Below are 22,511 nucleotides of genomic sequence, written 5' to 3' on the forward strand. Positions count from 1 at the left end.
TTGAAATTAACAGTGGAAAAAGCGGACACGAGAGAAAATTAAAAATCTGTTTCGCCTCGTTGGATTGAATGCGAAAATATGGTTTCAATACGAAAAAAAAGATATGCATTTGAAGCCATGTGTGAGCACAAGATTTTGACCTATTTTCTTTATCTGCACGAATATTGCATTGAATAAGGATATATTAAAACATAAAGGTACGAAGCCCAGGTATAGAATATTTCTATACTTTTATATTATATTATATTTCTTTTTATATTACATTATTATATTATATTATTCCTTTCCTATTGTATTATACCTTCTATACAAAAATGGAATAATGCTTTCTAGGGGGCTGAAGATATAAAAAATATGCTTTTTCTTAAGATATATGATATAGAAGATAACATCATGTATAAATTACAATAGTATTCAATGCAGTAAAAAAGATTTCAATTGCAAGTTAATTTTTCTTTAATGAAACGGAAGGTTGCAAAATCATATATGTATATCATAAAAAACAACAAATTCCCATTGATATGTTTATTCTTCAATTATTTTAACATGAAAATAATCTTGCAGTTGAAAAGCTCCTTTTCTTTTAGTTATTGTAAAGACTCTATTTACATTAAAAAATAGAAAGCGATCATTCAATTAATTATTGATCCAATGAAAGCAGCTTATAAAGTACTTACGGACATCTCATATATTTAAAAAAATTCTTTTAACATGAAAAGAGGTTTCTCTATTTCGTGAAATACCATAAAAGCCAAAATATTACATGAAATGTGTAGAGAGGCTTAAAAGTACCTTTGTTCCACGAAATTCCTGTAGTTTAGCTCTGGTTTGCTATTATACTTCACAAAGCAGTTTCTGTTAACGAAAGAAAGCAAACAGGAAATTTCTCCAACCACCTTTTGATAGCCGGCATTAACGATAAATCTTCCGTTCCATGCTAAAGCAGCTGGGAAATAAAAACTATAGCTTGTGGCTTGGAATGTGTGTTAAAACGGCACATATACACGGAATATGTGCACTATTGCCTTTTCAATATACAGATAATTATGCGTTTCACAAGTTATGTACATGCGAAAGATATTGAAGATTTCTATTTTACGGATATTCAAATATGTATAAGTATCATTATAAATAGATATAAATGTCTTTAGTAAAATCCAATCAATTAATTCTTTGTTTCTGTATAATAATAGGAATGATAGGTAATTGCATTTTTTCCGTGAGGTACGGGTGCATATAACATAATGGCAATCAATAAAAATGAACGTATACCGTTTATAAATTATTGCTGATGAGCTAACAATTTATTAAAAATCATATAGAAGGAGAAAAAGATACAGAGGAAAGTAATGTAAAAAAAATATGCTATGCAGTCCAGACTATAGTATTTCGTTCTTATAAATACTTGAAGAGCTTTTAAGACCGAAAAATTGAAAACTAAAATTATTTTGGACACGCGAAACGTAGGATAACTGAATGGAATAGGCGGATGTGAAAAGAGATCACGATCTCGGACACGATGTTCCTGCTGGCTAGCAAAGTGAGGATGTAACCATTCTCTCAACGACTTTCTGATAGCTGAGTTACAGCGGATACTCTCGACCTCAGCGCTTTTTTCTGCTTCGTGCCAAAGTACCCGAAGAATAAAAACGAAGTGTACGCGGTCGTGAATGTTTAAGAGTGCTGAAACACCGACTGACGAGGGCAAAGTGCATTCCCAACGCCGACAACGCGATGTAGACACGACTCAAACGAATCACTCTACTCGGGAACAAAGTTTTGACAGTACGTTGAAATTTCTCAGTCTGAGCATTCCTTCGTTTCTACTACTCCGAATTGTGGATATCTGGTGAGAAACTTTCGCAATTTTAAATTAATTTAGTTTATATGAAAACTTTCATCGCGTATAGTTATTATCCTGAAATTATTTAAAATTTTTTTTTACTAAGTGTTTCATTATCGTTGAGAGTTATCAAGAAAAGTAACTATTTTAAAATTCTTTAGAATCTTCAGAATATTTTTTTATTAAATATTCTATTCTCCAAAAAATATTTAATTTCATTTAGAATAAGTATATATCGAAGCTTTAATTGTTCTTGGATGTTGATCGCAATATTTATAGCTAGAAGAGACTACCTACGTAATGTTAAAATAAATATCAAACTCGAAGAAAATTCTTAAATTGCACATTTTCTTCGATTGATTTTATATATATTCGTACAATTTATATCGTTTACTGATTTTTTTAACTCAGGGACTGTCTTCAGATTTCCGGTTCCACCTCATTTTTCTCGCCGTATTTCGTTTCGATTTTATCCTTCCTTTTTTCCTTTCTCGCGTTACCCCTACCTTCTTCCCTTTATTCCCTACAAGTCTTACCCAACAGCCAATCCGATCGATATCATTTTCCTAAGTGATCTCGTGATACGTCAAGATTATTCAACCGCAGATTACATTTCTGTCTTTTCTTTTGAAGCAGCGTTGCACAATTTATAGCGGCAACCTTTACTCAAATGTCATCTTCTGAATATTTTTCAAATCTTCAATCTCTTAAATGTTCATCTTATGAATTATTTAAAATCAAAATTATATTATGAAACCTTAAGATTATTTGATTTCTCTGAGTTATAAGTTATGCAAGAAAAATTCTTCTAAATCGATAAAAGTATTAGAATCGTCAATTCTTCGTAATCTAATAATGTAAAACAGATCGCTATATTACAGGATCTCGTATTTAACTTCCATATATTGTTACCAACATTCTTAACCATCAGCTGCTATCGTTGACCTCTGGTATTTCAAATATAATTTCATCCGTATTTTACGATACTTAAATCAGTGCTTTAACAATTTTAGCATTTTGTTACATTACGATTTGAAAAATTTATTAATTAATTCATATATTAACTTTTGTTCAAAAACTTGTGAATTATATTGAACAATATTAAATAACTTTTCGACGAACAACACCACGTAGCACATATTTTGAAGTTTGTTTCCATACACGTGGAAATGTATTCAATTATGTCAACATATAGTTTCCTAAAAATATATATAATACATAAATAATATATATATATATAGCTGTCACGGTAGGATCAGTTGATGACCTAAGACTCTTTCTCGGCACTATATGTCTTCGGGCATAGTTAAACGAAGATCATTCATATACTTTTCCCTTTCGCATGAATCGTGGGGCTCTGTTCACGAGCCACCAGTAAGACGACAAGCGAGACGATCGATGGGTCTCGTTTCGCCATCTGTTCTCTTGAACTACTTCTTCGAAACTTGATTCACTGTTCTATACTTGCCGCATAACTTACTCGGCCCAGTCCACAAACTGCATTAGGAACGTTTTTGCAGTCGGCCGCCTACGCCAGATTCACGGGGACAGGATACAAAGCAGAAGGTCCAACTAGCTAACTAGCTAATCGATACCAACCCATAGATTCTTAGATCGACAATTGGACATAAAAGCTCCGTCAAACATTAAGAATATTCGAATTTATCACAATAATAACAAGCATCCTTATATTAATCAACAAAGACAGTCGGAAGTGTATGGCATATTTATCAGAATTAGATATTTTAAAATTAGATGTTAAAAACATTTTTTAAGGAACAAGCAAACGTTCGAAATACAAAATCTATTTCTACGATAAATTACACATTTACACAATTTATAAGTGTGTTTCTAACATTTAAAAATCTTCCATTTTCCAGTTAAAGTCGAGTAAACAACGGAATATAAAAATTTTGCAGATATATAAAGATGAATATGTATTTGGAAGAAATATATGTGTTATGCATTTTCGTTATAGATTATGTACATATTAACCCTTAGAATGCTGAATACTCGGAGCCTATGCCATCCGTACGGACGGCACGCTGCCAGCGCTGACGATCGCTGTGGACTGAATACTTTTTCGCCATACTGAACTCTGTTGATTGACTATTCAAAGCGCGAATCGTAATAAGTTACAGTAATTCTTTTGCGCGAGATTAAATGATTCAAGAGCGTTATTTTTTAGTATTAATTATTCATTATAAACATTGAAATTTACGATAAACTAGAATTTGGGTAGTAAACTAGAAAACAATAAACTAGAAGACTAAATTTAGTAAATATAACACGAGTTGATAATTCAGTTGTGCGTGAAAAATTTCGAAACAATCATCGATACATAATCCGACATCGCATTTTCTGTCGTTCCTTCTCTCATTTTTCACACAAACAACACATTTTCTTCTTGATAATTGTGTTGTGCCGGCACGATTATTCTACCAAATGTCCAAATTGGACAAATTGTGAATGCAAAGTATTAAATAAAAAAAAAAAAAAAGAAAAGACAGTTTCTTCGAACGCGGCATTAACATTGAAATGCATTTATATTTATTTCACACAAACGTAATAGTATTACTTGTGCGTAGGTGCTCAGAAAAATTGGCAAACGCATATATGCGTCCTTAGTCCACACCGATGACTTTCGCCAGACGCATATATGCATCCATAGCATTCTAAGAGTTAATAGGTTTATAAGTGAATACTAGTCAACGTAAAAAAATCTTTCTTTCCCCACCATTTTTTTGTTTCAGTCTGTATTATTCCACCTCGACGCCAAATCTAAAGACGTCTGTTCGTTATTGATGGAACTTCTCGAAACAACAGAGCTGAGAAAAAATATTCTGAATATTTCAGCCTACAAGCACGGTTCTCGGCGCGTATTCTTGGTCCCTTCGAGAAAACAAACAGAGCGAACTCTGTTTCCTTACATATTGGTGTCTGAAACTGTTTGTCTGTATGACGAATCCTCATTGATTTCCATTCGAAAAACGTTGAAGCGAAATTGTTTTAACGATTTTCTATCCCGCGTCAGATTTGGGTTTGTTTCCCAAATTTTATAACAGACAGAATTTTTTATGGTAACCATTTTTTTATATAACAATTTTACTGTAGCTCTGTATTGAATTTTAAAATAACGATGTGAAAATCTATAAATTCCCCCACTTTTAGTTCCTTCAAATTATATTTTCCTTTCTATAGTTCCTCGTATTATTTCTTAATTTTTTATATTTTTAATTAATCATTAAGTCGTAAAAACTTCTTCCTCAGGAATTTACACAATGATAGAAATAGCATTTCTTTTAATTGCTTGCAAATTTTTTATGAAATTTCTTTTCCTATTGATCTATCATGAATTGGATAGTTTCGATGAATCAAATGGAAAAATCTCGGCGAGATTCGAAAAAACAGAAAGGTATTCCGGAAGCTCATTTCGTTAGAAATAAGAAAGAATTGTTTTTCTTCGAATCTGGACCAGATGGTGTTCGCCGTCCAAAGCTGTCTTAATAAAATCCTGAAAAATATGTTTTCCTATCGACACGAGTGCAGAAAATCGAACGATAAGCCAAACGGTAAGAAGAAATTTAATTTATCTCTCTTACCCCACGGCTCGTTGCGCGATGACGCGGAACGTATTATGCTAAAACGTCCGTATAAACGATGTGAATGCATCAATGTCGAATAATTAGCAAAGTTGGTGAATCGCCTTCATTTCTATGCAAAGTAAGAACGATATCCTCTTGGATCTAATTTATCTGCTGACGAATAAATCCCTATAACTGAGATTTCGTTTACTTATGAGAGAAAAGCATCACAGTTCACTTGAATCTTTCACTTAAGTTTAATTCCAGTACAATCATCGGAGACACGTTGTCACATGAATCAAAATACATCATTAACAGCGATGAGCAGAAGAATAAGATAGGGTAAAATTGATGGATCTCAAGTTTTATGCAAACTAGAGACCAGTTCTTCTCGAATCCATTTTACCAGTTATGATATTTTCTAGAAATCAGAATTTTGTATATTTATAAATTAGAGGGGAAGATTATTTATGTTGAGGTTATTAGATGTATAATGAGAGAGACGCGTGGATAAATTACAAGGTAGAAAAATATATTTGAAATACGGAAGTGAAAAGTACAAAAAATTGAAATAATAATATGAGCTGGTCCAAATCTGTACGCTAGCAGTGTTACTCTATAACTGAAAAATCCCGAAGCCAACGTCGCCTGTCGACCGTTTATGGTCTGCCTTCGTCGCAGTCTTTTGTCTATACGCTGTCGATGGCTTCGGTGCTTTAGAAAGCTAAAAAGACCAGATGTAGAGCTTTCTTAAAAGCGGTGACCTTCAACAATTTACAACTTATAATGTGATGTTATTATCACTCATATATTATAAATTTTATTATAATTATACAATTTGTAATGATTTTATAAGAAGTTTTAATAAAAAAAAAAGAGCTAAAGAATTAAACTTCAACTTTGTAATAATCTACTTCAACTGCACTAAATTTTCTGATTATTTCCAACAGTTGCAAGAAATAAAAGCATAAGAACCATTTTATCTTTCTAACTATTTGCCACGACGTATGCTTCTTGTCAGCCATTATAATTAATCGAAAAAATTTCGGAAGTCGATAACAAGAACAAAACGGAAGTTTGAAAGTAACGATGAATTAATGGAGTGATTGTAATTTGTGCGCCGTTGTGAATCGATGTATTAGGCGAAGATTAATCGCTTCGGGTAGATACGCTGCTCCAGGATCTGCTTGTCTAATTTCTTAGTGTACTATACTAATTACGAAGTTTTCGTTGATTCTTTGGACAACGTCCAACACACTTCTGCGATGCACTTTCGCAGCTGTTTGGCTCTGTAATGAAGAATGATAGAAGCCCTGGCTTCTTTTTAAGGGGACAATAACCGTTGCCGTTTATGATGCAGATTATTATTATAGAATTAGGAAGAAATATATTGTATATCGCGAAGGGAAGACACATCGGTTAAATTTACATTTAACCAAGCTATTTATTATATTTTAGATTATGAATGGTGGTACTAATGATCCTAATTTAATAAGGTTAATATCTATTAATATAAGGTTTTACACTATAGGAAGATTAATATTGTAATATTTTGAATATGAACATCGTCTATTTAACCATAAAAATAGTCACGCTTCCTTGAAACTTAATATGTATATGTATGTAGTATCGCGGACATAAGGCCTAGGAGTTAGCGGGTAAACCACATACAATGTCGCGAGAACCGAGGCGTTTTTAAACCATAAACAATGTCCCGAGAGCCGAGGCGCCGATGGGCCCATCAATGTGTCGTCGGTCCTTCAAGTGAATAGTTTCATAGAAAAGGTCTAGGTGGCTTTGGCCACGAGCGGTCGCAGAACACGTGTGTGGTGGGTCTAGGGGAAGACAAAAGACACGCGAGAGCAGGGCAGTTTGAGTTGAGAAGTCGAAGACGGTGAATCGAGAAGTCAGAGAGAGTGCGAGTTATGTTGTCGATATAGTGCTGTTAGTGTTGTCGAGAGAGTGTGGTCCGCGCGAGAGAGAACGTTGGATCCGTTGTGTCGAGAGTTGTCTAGATTGTAGCATGTTATTGCGATTAGTTCATATTAAACTACCATCGTTTTTCTGTCTATATTTGTACAATCCATTCATTGTAAATAAACTACAAATATTAGGATATAATAACATTATATTCCATTGAAGATACTACATATATATAGATATATCTAGATGTAATGCGAATAGAATTATTCGGACGTATTTTGTAGATTATAGATACGTGTAAATGAAAAGGATCCAAAATTGTGTGTAACTGTGATACGTGTAACTTGAAACGCAACAAACCAACGCTCGTCTGGTAACAATGGCCGCGCAAAGTGAAACATGTGTTGGAAGAAATGATTAAAAGCAACCAATATGTCGCAGTTTGTAGTTATTAAAAGCGCTTGACTGTTTAACCAAAGCAAAGATGAATCCACTATACGTCGCCACTTGAAGTCTGACCTTATTTCCACGGAGATTAAAGTTTCATTTATCGAATGAAGGTACTAGCTTCGCGCGACCTTCTATGCAGTGGTTCAGCTGTAAGTGAAACTGTATTTTCATCTCTTTCGTGTTCATCGGTTAAATAATTCATAATTTTTATTCGAAACATTTGCATTCATAAAAATCTGAATGGCAAAAATGCAATGGTTATCTTTCTGCTTATACATTATTTACGTGTTCGATTTCGAGTTAATACATCATAATTGACTCGGTACATTGAATTCTTTCAATTTTACAGATATTACGTATCATTATTGATTTTATTTTTTTATACATAATTATGGATCGTTGCCTTAAATTTGCATCAAGTTGACAGAATATTATATCTGTTTACAATACAATTCTATAAATTCTCCTGTAATATATTAATAACCCTCAATATTCAATGGAACTATTTTTAACACTTATTATGTTCGTACTTTATACTAATTTTTTACTAAATATATATTTACAGTAAATGTGTTATAGCTTCTATGTGAGGTTGGTTTCGATTTTAATCAACGTAATCATGACAGCGTTAATGAAAGTTTACAATGTTCTTTATAACACGTACAATAAGTCATAAAAGTTTAAAAATAAAAGTTTTCTATGGTAAGAGTTTCTATGGTAAATACTTTCGTGAACTGCTGTATACTCGACAAAACTAATGCGACCTGGGCGAAACACATCCCTTTCGGATGGATAATTTTAAAGCGCGACAAGACGAACTCAGAGGGAAGAAACTGTGTTCTCGAGAAGGACAGAGCCGTGACCCGCATTTCGAGTCTCGCATTGTTTCCTCCGGCAACAACTCTCCTTCGTTACGGACCGATCGACAACGAACTCACCAGGGTTGCGTTGCAATATTACGGAAATGTTTTCTCGCGATGCAGACAGCGCGAGGAACAAAGCCATGCGGTGTGGTGGAAACTTTAATGCCGATTCGTTAACCGTATAATTCATCTTTTTGAAATCTCGATGGCCTGGTTATTGTAGGAAACTTGCAATTTTCAGTAATTGTTAAGTTAATCACAGGGCGAAACTGAGTTCTTAAATGAGTTGTATTTTGAGCGATGACTTCATCGTTAATTTTAGTTGGTAAGAAGAGAGTTAGAGAGAGTATAGTGTGTTTCAGCTTAATCGTGCATGAAAATGGAAACGGGAAACCCAATTTCTGCAGTTTGTAAATAACGATTTGTAACTTGGTTGATCTATTTTTGAAAAACTGTAATTTAACGATTTAAGAAAATAACGTATCTAGAATTCTTGTAACGAAAGATATACAGTATACTGTTTATTACCAGAGTGAGAAATTACCTCAATGAGAAAACTTAATCACACAAATATACATTCAGTATATATTCAATGAATTCAAGAAAAATTCAAAAAATTCGTTTAATAATTAATGAAAGGTTACTTTCAGAGGATAAGATTTATCAACAGACGTATCCTAAAAGGCAGTCCGAAAGCATTTCGTGTTACAAATACCACCTTTAAACTTCAACCAGTACAGTGTAAAGCGAAGCTTCAAATAAATCTGCATTTGTGTTTACAACAAACTACCACTGGAATCAACCGGTTAAAAGTATCTTTCAAAGCTGTTACATTTGCAATCCCCGTAGAACCACTAGAACCTTAACTGCGCTCCAATTTCCTGACGTTTTACCACAAAAAATAAGATCAACGCGATTCGTACCGCTGGGTGCTCTGGGATTCGAATAAATCTGCGAGTCTGCGTCAGAAGTAATTAAACTACAATCATGCCTAACGGCAGGCTAGATAACTGCTTCCAAAGCGTTCGTAACACCAGCCATGTCATCTGAAACTGCATTCCGATTTATGGGTATGCATGTTTTGGCTGTGTATACAGGATGTTCACGCAATTAGTCTCCAGATCTGTGAGGAGACTAGAAGAGAACAAAGTCCGATTATTTTCTACACGCGATGGTTAATTTCTAAACGGTAATTTTTCGTAGAAATTTTATAGATTTACGATACATTTGTGGGCATTTGTGTGGCTTTTTTTATTATTAAAAGATTCCCAAACTTGTCTCTTTGCCATTTTCTTTCACAAATTTAACGTTTACGAGGAATACTGTAGAATTACTTTTATACCTTTCATTCTAGTTTCTCTAGTATATCTTTTATACTATAATTATCTATAGATTTAATATTAAAAATACTAGATTTGATAAATATTAAAAATATTGTTAAACCAACTAAACTATTAAATATTAATGAAACTTCTTTTTCCATCTTTTTCGTGAATTTATCATTTACGCTAAAGATGCTGAAAACTAATAATATGAACATCCTATATATATATATACATGTGTATATATGTAGGCGTACATAGGAGAGAAGTTCGCTTGTGAAACCGCATTTCCCTGTATGCAGGTGCATGTGCAAGTGCGAGCGGCCTCGAAGCCACGCCGTGAGACTGATTCAGTTTGATCGAAACCGTAATTTCGCGGGCTAGGCACAAGCCGGGAGGTATATAGGCGAATATCGAATACCTCGTATTGTAAGGTGTAATATGGATGTGGGGAGAGGAAATGGAACTGTCGGTTAAGAGGGTGGTGTGCGTTTTTTTTCCCAAGCAGATTTCTAGGTACTTTCTTGGAAAGAGGTTCCTTTAGAGGATGCGCTCGAGCAACATTTTCGATGTCCGTTTTTCTCCGACAAAGAAGGACGTTCTTTTTTAGCAGTTAGAGTGGACGCTTGAATCAATTTTTTTGAAGGGAATGCGGGAGTTGGTTTCGCCAGAGACTTGTTGAACGGTTTCAGCGATAGATGTTTGAAAAATGATAGGCAACTAGAAAAGAAACGAAAATATATAGTTGGGTTTTAAGAAAGGGTGTTTAAAAAATGTAATGAACGGATGTTTAAACGATGAGGTAATTATTGCAAAGTAACGAATACGTTTTTGGAAGGATGAAATTCCTTCGTCATTATTAACTTCTTTTAAGATGGGTACATTTGAATCTGTTGGTTCATATTTAATGGAGAAGGTAAAGGGTATCATGAGAGAATGATTGCTCGTGTTGAATTAATGTTTCTGAAATGGTAGATAATTATCATAGAAAAACGAATATGTTCTCGGAAGAATAGGGTTTTTTATGGATACTATTATGTTTTCTTAAAATTGAAAGGGAGTTCTCAATTCTGCAAATTTATTTTCTGGTGGGAATACGAGAGTTAGCGTTATGAAAGAGGTATTGTGATATAACGATGACTTTAGACATTAGATTTTTTGAATAATTAATTCATAAATAATTAATCAACAAATAAGCAGTTAAAAATATACTGTTTGAGATATTAAGTACTCAAATACACAGCTTAAAATAAGCATATATATTATATAAAATTAGTATAAAATCGCTCTAGTAAAATTTATTGTTGCCACACAGAGTAAGACAACATTCTCACATTTTAAAGCAGTGTACACGATGCTCAATTACTTTGTGTGGAACAGGCTGAGAACGAGTTGTTTATTACTTGGATAATATTAATCAAAAACAAAGAGAACACTGGAGAATAAAGCAAAGGGATCCGGATGTATCCAGTTATAAAGTTAAACTTGAACAAACTTTTCAACCGTCTGCTAGTTAGTACTTGCTTTGTATCTCGCAGTTATTACATCTTTATTGCAAGTGTTTTATAGTTTGAAGCAATGGAACTCCAATAACTCGCAGAAAAGACAAACATTAATTATTTAAAATAATTAATAGTTGCGATCATTGCGTTCTCGACTCTACTTTGATCCTCGACTAGACACGCTTTAACATTATCGTCAAGGAACTAGTTTCTTTTATCGTGAATACTTTATAAGTGGAAGAACTAAAAGAATGTAAAATGGTATAAACCATACTCAGCCTGAACCGTACATAATACGATCCATAAAGATTCCAAAATATCATGATGTGTATTTAAAATCATAGTCTGAAAGCATCAACTTATTATTATACGATCTTTCTTCACGTGGTTGTAAAAATTTAAAGGTTGACATTTTTCCGATACAAGTTTCAGAATCGTTTAATCGGTACAGTCATATAATTTTTGAAGAACTATTCGTCCAATTCGCCCGTTCCAATAAAGAATAGTTTGATAATTACTGTTTCCAGAAGAAAGGAAGAATACTAGCTCAACTTTTCAGTGAGAAATTTTCCAATGCCATTAAAACTATCTGTAACAAATCAGCCTCAAGAAATTCCAACACTGGAAGCGAAACTGCCCAAAACGACGCAGAGTTACGCTGTTCTCTCACATTCGAGGTAATTCAACATGCTCTGAACTTGCCGGTCCCAAATACTGCATTTTTGCAGATGACAAGGTCGAACATGTAGTGCCCGCTAGTTGAAACGAATCGCCGAGTTCTCTTTCCTCGTACAGGTGTCAAGGGAACAATTCCTGAGTCTTCTGGAACGCCATTCCAATTAAAAGTTCCATGACGTTTTACGCTTCTTTCCTGTCAATTCCGTATGTTCCTAAACACATTCGTCGCCTGTGGTTCGAAATCACCTCGCGAGACCTTGAATACTTGACAAAACGTCGCGTCCCTTTTGACCAAATAAAAATTCGTTTCGCAACGAGCTTTTCGCTTTGCGGGACTTTGCATTCGATACGTGCAACCACCCGATACGTGAAACAGCTGAAAATTTATTAAAATAGCTTCCCTTTCGAATTTCCTGCTCATGGAAAGGTGAGATAAGAGAAGAAACTCATGGAATATCGGGTTCCAAGGGTGGTTTATATCCGTTGCATGAATTTTGGGATAGCTTACGAGCGCGAGTGAATGATACTTTGAGAAATAATAGACAATAGTATAATATTTCAATATAGTATAATATTTTTTTACTTAAACGATCATCTCAGCTTTTTGTAACGTGCTTTACTTAGAATGAAGATCTAAATTGTTGTTGTTGTTGTTGTTGTTGTTGTTGTTGAAGATAAGAAGAAACAGCCATAAAAGATGTTTATATGGTTTGAAGACGTGCTTGGTGATGATAAAAAAAGACTCAAAGTCATCTTAAGAAGTATTCCGGCTTTTGCTTGTATCAGTCTAGTAAACAGCAATAAAAATAAATTTTTCACTGTTATTGAAGATAACGAGAAGTGAACAAGATGTGCATCTAGCGATGATAAGAAAAAGACTCAGCTCGAAAAATATTCTACGGTCAGAAATGCTATAACGAATAGAATGGTGTACCGATACTTTTTATAACTACTGTAAATTAAAATAATAAAAGGCAAAACGCCGTGGTCATAAAGTAACTAAATTTCCATCGAAAGTATCGCGGAAAATAAATAAGCAAGTAAACCGAGCGACACGCTACTCGCCGGAGAAATGAAAGATTTATTCGCGAAACGTTATCCAAGAGCAATAAAGCGATGAGTTCATAAGCCAAAGGATCTGGAGGACATGAAAAGAGGGGGGAGGCGGTAGAACTGGAAGAAGGGCGATGGTTTGGTCGATTAATCCAGGCTTGATATATCATGGTCCAGGTTAGTGGTGCGTCTGAGTTATCCTTTTCGCGCGAGCATCCAGCCTGTTCCTTCTAATACCAACCACGATACAGTATACCGTGCGGCAGCTATAAAGATGACAAACGGGTTACGACAGGAAAATAACAAGCCGCCGGCCATGATGAGCCTGCAGGATGCTCGGCAAACGATCGCGACGTTTAAAATGGGCATGTCTCGACTTTCGGTCAGGAATCACGACCTCTTTCGTCGCAACGATATGCTGACATCACGGTGTAACTCTCGTGGCTCTTTTATGAGCCCGCCATTTGTGTGTATATTTGTCTGGTTCCCTTTGTGTCAGTCGGGTTTTAACGTAAATCAAGAAGTGTGCCAAACTGTTTTTTACTGGCTCTATATTTTCTCTTTTTCTGTTTCGTTTTGTATTTGATTTTGACTCTTTGTCTACTGTAGTAAAAGTTCGAGCACGTTCTATCAAGCTGTTGGTATGTAGGTATTTTGAATTTTATATTTGAATAATTTTAGACATGGCATATATTTGTTAAAAGACAAGAGAAAGATTCAAATATTTTTCCCCCTCTTTGCCTATTGATGTTCATACATTTTTTAGAATACTAGCTGCAAATTTATAGACTGCAATAAATGTTACTTCCTGCGTGGTTATAGCATACAAATTATTTCGTTAAAAGCATGAAAATGAAAATCGATTTTGTTGCTTCATTTTTGTAATTTCGTGATTTGGAAATGTGATCAAAAATAGATATTAGGTTCTGCAAAAGTTATCTCGCTTATTTACATCATTTCCTTCGTAGTATCATATTATAGAGATGAGAAATCCTTAGTAACTTAGAAGGCCTATTATCAAAAAGCGCAAAAACTTTCGATAGTACTCGATGCCTAATTTTCATTCTATACGTCGTAATAAATGTTATCTTCCCAGTAATTATACGAGCGTGTTGGTTACATGCGGTGAATAATTTGGGGAATGGCGGGGATCCATCAAAAAGCACGTCAAAAAGTCGAAAGACGCGGAAAAGTGGCCTCAGTGACGCAGTGGCCTGTAATGGAGCAGACTCGAGTTTAAAGCAAAGCCCCGAGAGCTTTTTTTTCGCGATACCGCATAATAACGCGCGCTCCCGTGGACTAACGATAAAATGAAAGACGAACTCGTATCTTTGTTATTAAATATGTAACTATGCTCGAGTGCAAAATGCGCCCGTATTTTTTGAGCAAACAGAGCATTTGTGGAATGCAAATACTGTTTTAGGATGCACGTTCGTTTCTTCGAACCTTCCTCGACCATCGAATTTTACAACCGTGTGAAGATAATTAACAAATATACCTATCGACTTGAATTTACGGCAATTCTTTCAACTAGATGAAAAAAGATGAATATAATAATTTTTATGTAAATGACAATTACATATATACTTTTAATTGTATTGGTAAGTACTTTCTGTACTTTTGTACATAAAGCACAAACCTTTATCCTTCGATCTTATTAATATTTTCAATTTTTAAGATTAAAATATCTGCTACGTACAATACAAGATTTTTTATATGCGATTGGTAAGCGTAGTTGATAAATCATAATCCTATCATCTCATTACCCGAATACCAGAAGATCCTTTCGTTTCTGTCAAAGGAAGATTATTTCGAAAGCTGTCTGACCAATTTTCATCTAACGAAGAGAAACTTTCCTATTATTTTTTACCCCGATACTTTGCCTCATTGACAGTACGTTCACGATCTCTCGCAGCAGTAAATCCATCAATAGGTTAACAAAATTCCAGATCTAACGCTCAATCACCAACGATACGATCGACTCCCTTTATAAGGGAATTCTTTTCTTCTCTGTGTTTAACGAGATGAAACAGTCTGAAGCGGTATCACGTTCGATGTTTATCAGTTGAAGGATTTCATCAAATGTATTCCTGTCACGTTCTTGTATACGTTAGACGTTGGACATCCGAGTGCAATAAAGAACGAATAAAACGAATAAGTTTTAAATTTGCACTTCTTTTATTCTAAGGTGAAGAATAACGAAGAATCATAATTTCTACAAGTGAAATATTTTATAGATTATTAAAGCCATAAATATCCAGAAAATATTAAAATATAATGATAAATTATAATAATCTTGTAAAAATCGAAATACTAAATTGTATATATTACCATTTTATTTTTAAATATTTTTAGTATACCATTTGTAAGAGGGGAAACTAAATTCAATATTTGTTAAGAATATAAAGATCCCTTTCAAATTTTCGTTGAAAAATAGAAAAATTGTCACCATGCACGTGAAATATCTTTATTACCCTCGTTTTCGTTTTGCAATTAATAATTCTCTCATCTACGTACAACATGCCGCACATAGAAGCAAGTCAGTCAATCTTAATATTTGAACAATCGTATTTACCTGAGCTTCAAGATTTGTTTGAGAACCTGCTCTAATAAACCACTTTGTACTCCGTACGCCAACCATCTGAATTCAAATTTATACTCGCATTATACCTCGAAATTCCCAAAGCAACTTGCCTAGCTTTCGTTCTCCTTTCAAACGATCACCGTATCCTATATTTATCTCCAACTTCTTGCCGATCTCAAATCTCATCACGTGACAATTCTAACTCCAAAATCTTCCTCTCGAAGAACGAAACACTATTGGAAAGAGAAAGATTCAACGTCTTCGTTGATCATTGTCAATTCACTAGAGGAAACGTGCTCTTCAAGTACTAGTTCAATGAATAATGAAACGTTCACCGATCCACTGTCGACATCCCAGCCGTTCCCACCCCCTTGTAAGCTTCTTAAAACCTAATCCAGCGTTTTCCAACTTTCTCGAATCGCAACCTCTTGTATGTTGACTATAATAATCTAATCTAAACAATCTAAGATCCGCACTTTCATGTTGTTATAGATTAAAGTTTTAGGACCATTTTCTAACAAGTTACACTCCCAGAAGTTCATTCGGGACAGGCAACAAGATAGACGTTCTACAGGGACGCTAGATGGTTTACTAGATGTTTAAAGTCACATTACCTGAGATCGTTGCCCCTGCCTCTTCTTATTCCTCGCGACGAATGCCGTGGCGGTGGACTGCATCTGCAGTCACAGTGCATCACACACAGAGCGACGCTGGTCGCGAGAGTCACTACGAAAGGCGCCGCGAAGAAGTGTATGATGGTGGTGACCTGCGCCTCGCGGTTATAGTTCGCCATCACTATGCTGCCGTTCACGCGGCTGTAATGGCAGGGGAATTTCGCGCCTTCGTAGCCTAGTTCGCGGGTGAAGTTTTCGCAGTCGACGATCGGCGGATAGCCGCACCCCTTGATGTTCACCAGGAGCACCGCCTCCACGTCGCCTGGCGTCGGCACTGTTAAAAAACAAAGTTTCAAATTATATTAAAATAGATTACAATTTGCAGTTCCACCTTTGTATTTTAATCTTTTTATGATCTCTTTTCATCCCTCATTCCTACATTTAACCTACTCACAGAGACAGCGGATATGTATATGCTCTGAGCTCCGATATTGGATAAATGGTAGTTTCTGTACATTTTTGCTAGGTGCGTAGAAAAGTGTGTAGACAAATATGTGAGAAATTATATACTAATGCAATAAATTACCGATGAAATTTTGATTATCGATCCCTTTCTGATTTTCGACAAGATCGAATTTCAACGAAATATTAATCTAAAGACACAGTTGGGTGATATAGACCAGAAGGGTTAATAAAGGGATCTTCTTTGAGAAGAAGAAAATTGCAAGTCAAACTGCACGGTTATGTCATATTTTCGAAAAGGTATGAAAAGCTTTGAGAAATTGTTTGAAGGACTATTCTGGGTAAAAATGGTGTATAAACGCAAGTAATGTTATTCCCAGTAAGTTATATAGTTGTGATACTTCTAAAGTTTTATTGTCGCTATAGTGGGATTTCAAGTCTTGTATGAAATGGCTTCTAAAACATACGAAGCAAAAGACAGATTTTAAGGATTTGCTAGAGGATTGAAGTAGAAATGGAAGTAATATTTTATATCCTTCCGTTTAGTTTCAACTTCCTAAATGTAATTTTATAAAATTCTAAACTCTTATAACTATATAAATATCATTTTCCAAAATGTCTTTCTAAGTTGCTATTAAAGCGAAGAGCAATTAGAACCCTCTTATGAAAAATTTGGATTTTTCAAATCAAAATGATCCGAAATAAATTGAAATTCTAAATTTCAAATTATAGATGTAATTATCTCTGTGAATATATGTCTAATAGTATTAAAAAAAATTAAAAATATTATTCAGAAAATTCTTAAGTATTTTCCAACATTCATTCATTCATTACGAAAGCAATTACGCGTTTTCGTAATGAATATTTTAACAAATTAATATATAAAACATAAATTTATACTTGTAACTTTCCAATGAGTAAACTGGTTCTAAAAATTGTACAGTACCCCCGCTACCGCTTTGCAAAGAATTACTGGAAGTAAACCAGCTTTATAATCGTAATGTAATACGCTGATTTACCATGTACAGTATTTAATAGAAAACTTTCAATGTTGCCATGATACAACGCAAGTCAATGAAATAGAAAACTTTCAATGCTGCCATGATACAACGTAAGTCAATGAATTAGAAAATAGGGGGACCTAGACAAAACCAAGATCATTCTAGACAATGTTCAACATACGGTAATATGTTTTCTACCAACTCAGCGAAACGATATCGACAATATCGACCTTGTGATGCGGTCGAATTAAAGAGGTGCGAAGTTGCAAGGTTAACGACAAACACGGGCACCAAATATCGACTATGGGTTTTCATGATGTAAATTTCATGCGTCTTATATATTTATATATAGGATATATTTAATATTAATTATGAACAGTTTAACAAAAATAATTATACAGAAACAAATACGCGGATGACAATAAAGAGCTAGAATCCTTCTATGGTATCAGTTGTTCAGAAATCCCTGTAAGTTGAAATAAAAATTAAATTCAACTGATGAAATCGAAAATAAATCTAAAACGACGTAGAAAAGCATCGCTGCCTGCGCAATTAAATAGCGACGCGCGCTTCGATATATGTATCAATGATCAAAATTATATTTAATTGTTTCGTCAAAACATTCTGTCACCATTTCTCCACTACAGTCCAAAATTACACGAATCCAGCGACAAGTAATTGCTCTAAACTGTGAAGATAGAACTACTCTGCATAAGTCTGCAGTGTGAGAGTTTCTTACCCGAAGTGGTTGAGGTGTGCGTGACGCCGGTAGAGTTGCCCGAATTGCCTCTACCCCCGGTGTCATTCTTCATGCTCGTATTGCTCCATGGTGTATACGTGACGTATATATGCGTACACCTATAAACGTCACTGGTGCATCCTTCGCGGCAGGAACTCCAGGTACAGTTGAACAAGCCAGCGAGTTCTTCGCGCCTGGAGGTGGTGCAGATGACCGGATCTGGCGAGAAATCGGCAGCCAGAGTGCTGATGGCCGGATCGACGTATAGCGGCACCAAAAATAATAGGGCCGCACCGCCGGACGTCGCGACAAATGCCAACGCCGAGGTGGCGTAAAAGTTGAACCGCTGACGGCAGGTACGCCGTGGCGGTCGGCGCCGCGAAGCGCCGAACCCGAGCTCCAACAGTTTGCGACGACGTAGCTCTCGCTCCTGGAAGTCGTGTTTCTCGTTTAGCTGATGCTGCTGCTGATGCCTGGTGGTGTGCTGGCCGGCGTGATGATCGCTCTGACACTGGACGCAACTCGCCTCCAGCAGGAGTTCAGAGCTGCTCCCGCGCATCACCCGACCGCTCTCAAATAGGTGCCAACCGGAGCTTCTTCAGACGTTCCAGGCAAACGATCAAGGGTTTTCGAGGATCCTTATCTTCACTAGGACTCATCGAGCGTCGGCCAGGCCGCTTTTGTCCGTCGACTACTAAGGGGTCGGGAGCTGTTTCGATCGCGAGGTCGACTGTCGAGCCTCCTTTCGCATCGACCGCAAGTAGCAGCTTTCTGAATCGTTCAATCGACAGGTCGCTTCGGTGATCTCATTTAGCGAACTGTGTCATCTGGCGAACACTTTGGCTTGCGACTGGTCTAAAGGTTGTTTGATCAAAGCGTTAATTAAAGCGAGGATCGACGAGGATTTGCCTTTGTTGATCCACCTGAGGTTTTAGGCTGTGCGATGTTTAGGACCGTGTGGAGACGAGGAATACGATCGGTACGCTTCGTGGTTTCGTTAATTCTATCGGTCCGACGCCGTTGCATTTACGTTCCGCTTTTACAGTGGAATTAGATGATACAACGCATGGGTGATACGAGAACAGCCTGAGTCCTGACGAAGCGATCCTCCGTTATCGTCGCTTCGTTAAACACGACGGTGTCTGTGAAGTCTTATAAAAACTCTGTAAGAACTCGAGAGAGATGGAGGGATGCGCGTGGCACATTTCGCGAATGCCAGGACGTTCTTGATCGGTTGAGTATCCTTGACACGACATCGTGCGGATTAACGAATTCCGCTATCGCCTCATCTGGCCTGTAACGAGGATTTTCTACTGAGACTAGATTCTTGGCCAAATGCTGTGGAATAGAATAGGACTCGTTCGTTACGCTATTTCAGAGGAAATAGCTAGGTGTCGTAACAATCGAACGAACCAACCGACTTGTCCGCACTTTACAACGTTTCCGTTTTATCGCTATGCATAATGACCTTGAACGTTTAAAGTTCTTTTAGGCCATCGAAGTAAGTCGATCGATCACGACCTTTAGTTGTAGTCACGCCGTCAGGCATAGAGCATCTTGCCTAGCTCGGTCTTCCGATCCGTGCATGGAAAAGTTTCAAGGCCGTTATCTTTGCTCTAAGCACTCCTACAAAACCGTCTCTCTAGATAATTATCACTAAACTCTATCGCGTAATCGACGACACTTGAATCATTACAAAACTAAATCCTTAATTAGGCCTTGGTAATACCCGTTCACTGCTACAAACACTCTAACTAACGAATATCGAATAAGGAGAATAAAAATATTTCAAAACACGATAAAAGACGGATCGACTAATCATTTCTGTAATATTCCAATTGGCATCGATCTTCTCGGATATGATACACTTTATTGTCTTTTTGCCTCTTCCTCTCCTTCGTTCTTTCGCCTTAACTAACAACTCGAATGAACAGACGTAAACATCCGAGGATCATTCTAATTAACGGAAATTGATAATAAATCCACGGTTGTCATCGGCGCGTATAATCAGCAAAAGTCGCGTCCAGAGCGAGGATGAAGGATAACGCGTCTCGCGTCGCTTGGTCAAGATTGATCGAAATTCTCTTACTTTCTTCCTCCACCGGAAAGAACACGGCTGCTGTTCCTTCGCGTCGATACCGTAACCGTAATCAAGGAAATCCGATCGTGAGCGACGCGACCTTAACGAACAATAGACCCCTTCCTCGCCTAGCTATTTCTCTCCGTTCTTCTCCCGACACCTCTTAGATAAATCCTCCCGCCTCTGGTATCTCGGACGTTTATTGGTCCAGTGTTAGATTATCACGAACGATCTCTTCCTTCTTCCTTCTTTCAACCAACAAAGAACATAACATCTCCCGCTGGCCTCGGTTACAGGAACGATTACAGCCGCAACTAGTTGCCTCTGCCCACTGCCTGTTGACCTAGATATCTCGGCCGATCGGTGGCACACACCGGTGTTTACCTTAAACGACTCGAACGACCGAAGGCGCGTATCCAAGACAGCGAGTGTCCCGTGTTGCTGTGTGATCAATGAATCTTTCAATCTTTCCACACCTTCCACGACTACTATCACCTTTAAAAAAATACACCTGTCGCCGCGTATATGTATGCGATTCGTTACAGTTGCTTCGATCCACAAGTGTTCGAAACTATTGCGATTGTATTGTAATCGTGGCCACGTATTCGCCGAATGAAGACAGACCCAGGCTCGAAGATCTAAAACACCCCAAACACCTATCTACGACACCTGACACCCGCACCTGCCTCCTGGCTCCTGGAGTTTCGTCACCAGCTCAAAGCCACGTCTCCGTCCGGATGTTTCTGGCACAGGGTGCAGGAGCTAGGATCAACCAGCTTTTTCAAAGCTTTCGCGTGTTACATCTGGGCACACCTGCACCTGTGAACTCGCGTTCCGGATAACATCCGCCTCGCGGATCGCGAGTTAAAGCGTGACTACTCGTCGAAACTCGACCGAGAGTCCTCGACGGGACAGGCTTTCGTCCGAAGCGACAGGGCGGGGTTCCAGGCGCGCATGAGCGCGTGTGTTGCCGTCTCACCCTCCGCGAGCCACCACCACGTTACACTCTCCTTGTTTACGCTCCTGCTTTGCTCCCTTTTTGCTTGCCTTCGCGCCGTGCCCGCGCGCTCGACCATCCCCTATCCCACCGACCGTTATCATCCTTTAATTGCGACCTATAATTAAACCAATTTTTCGGTGCCGTCTTTTCGACGCGTACTTTCGCTCGTTAATGAAATTGAAAGGGTTAGAGAGGATAGGCAAAGGATGTTTTGATCGAATTTGTTGAGAGGATTTGTTTTAATTGTTAAATGGGTCTGACGTGATTGGAAAAGAGTTTTAATTTACTTTAGGTATAACGGAACTTTATTTATTTCAATGAAATTTCAAAGCATTTGATATAGCGAACTTCTGTCTATCGAACTGAGATAGTTTTAATTAATTTCGTTCTAGGGAACAACCATATTATTCTATCACCGAATCTAGCTTCGATAAACTTGTTTATTTATCGATCTCGTTCGATATTCAGACAAGAAATGACCTGACCTGAAAACAGCATCACAGAAACTTCTTTTCACATCATTCACACATCTCGGTTTTCAATCGGTTATGGCACCTCGTACAAAAAACAATACTATACCTTAGCGACATCGTTTATTCGATACATACATCAACCCCTGTCACGAACCTATCCAAACCTATATCCTATCTTTTTGCCGCGAATCGAACGATTCGTGTTCGCGAGTAGCATTTTGAAAGCAAAATCGTGGACCAGCACAAAAGCAACAGTTTGCTCGTAAATCCCCTGGCTGTTAAGTTGGAGCAAAAAGTATCGTGGCACGATTCCTGTACTCCCGTTAAAATATTAATTACG

At 36.8% G+C, this 22,511-nt stretch overlaps 1 protein-coding gene across 2 annotated transcripts in view; it reads right to left on the reverse strand.

Moving 5' to 3' along the window:
- Positions 1-21,552, reverse strand: part of LOC122574037 — a 64,327-nt gene extending 42,775 nt beyond the window's left edge. For both annotated transcript variants that reach the window (XR_006318895.1, XM_043741153.1), the window contains exons 1-2: positions 18,619-21,552; positions 16,417-16,750 (exon numbers count right to left, since the gene is read on the reverse strand). Coding sequence is in view for 1 of the 2 variants with exons in the window: in XM_043741153.1 (XP_043597088.1) it covers positions 16,417-16,750; positions 18,619-19,177 (893 nt within the window). In the remaining variant the exon portion in view is untranslated. The remainder of the gene's footprint in view (positions 1-16,416; positions 16,751-18,618) is intronic.
- Between the last annotated feature and the right edge of the window lie 959 nt (positions 21,553-22,511).

This window comes from Bombus pyrosoma, linkage group LG1 (assembly GCF_014825855.1).
Source record: "Bombus pyrosoma isolate SC7728 linkage group LG1, ASM1482585v1, whole genome shotgun sequence".
Classification (NCBI taxonomy): domain Eukaryota; kingdom Metazoa; phylum Arthropoda; class Insecta; order Hymenoptera; family Apidae; genus Bombus; species Bombus pyrosoma.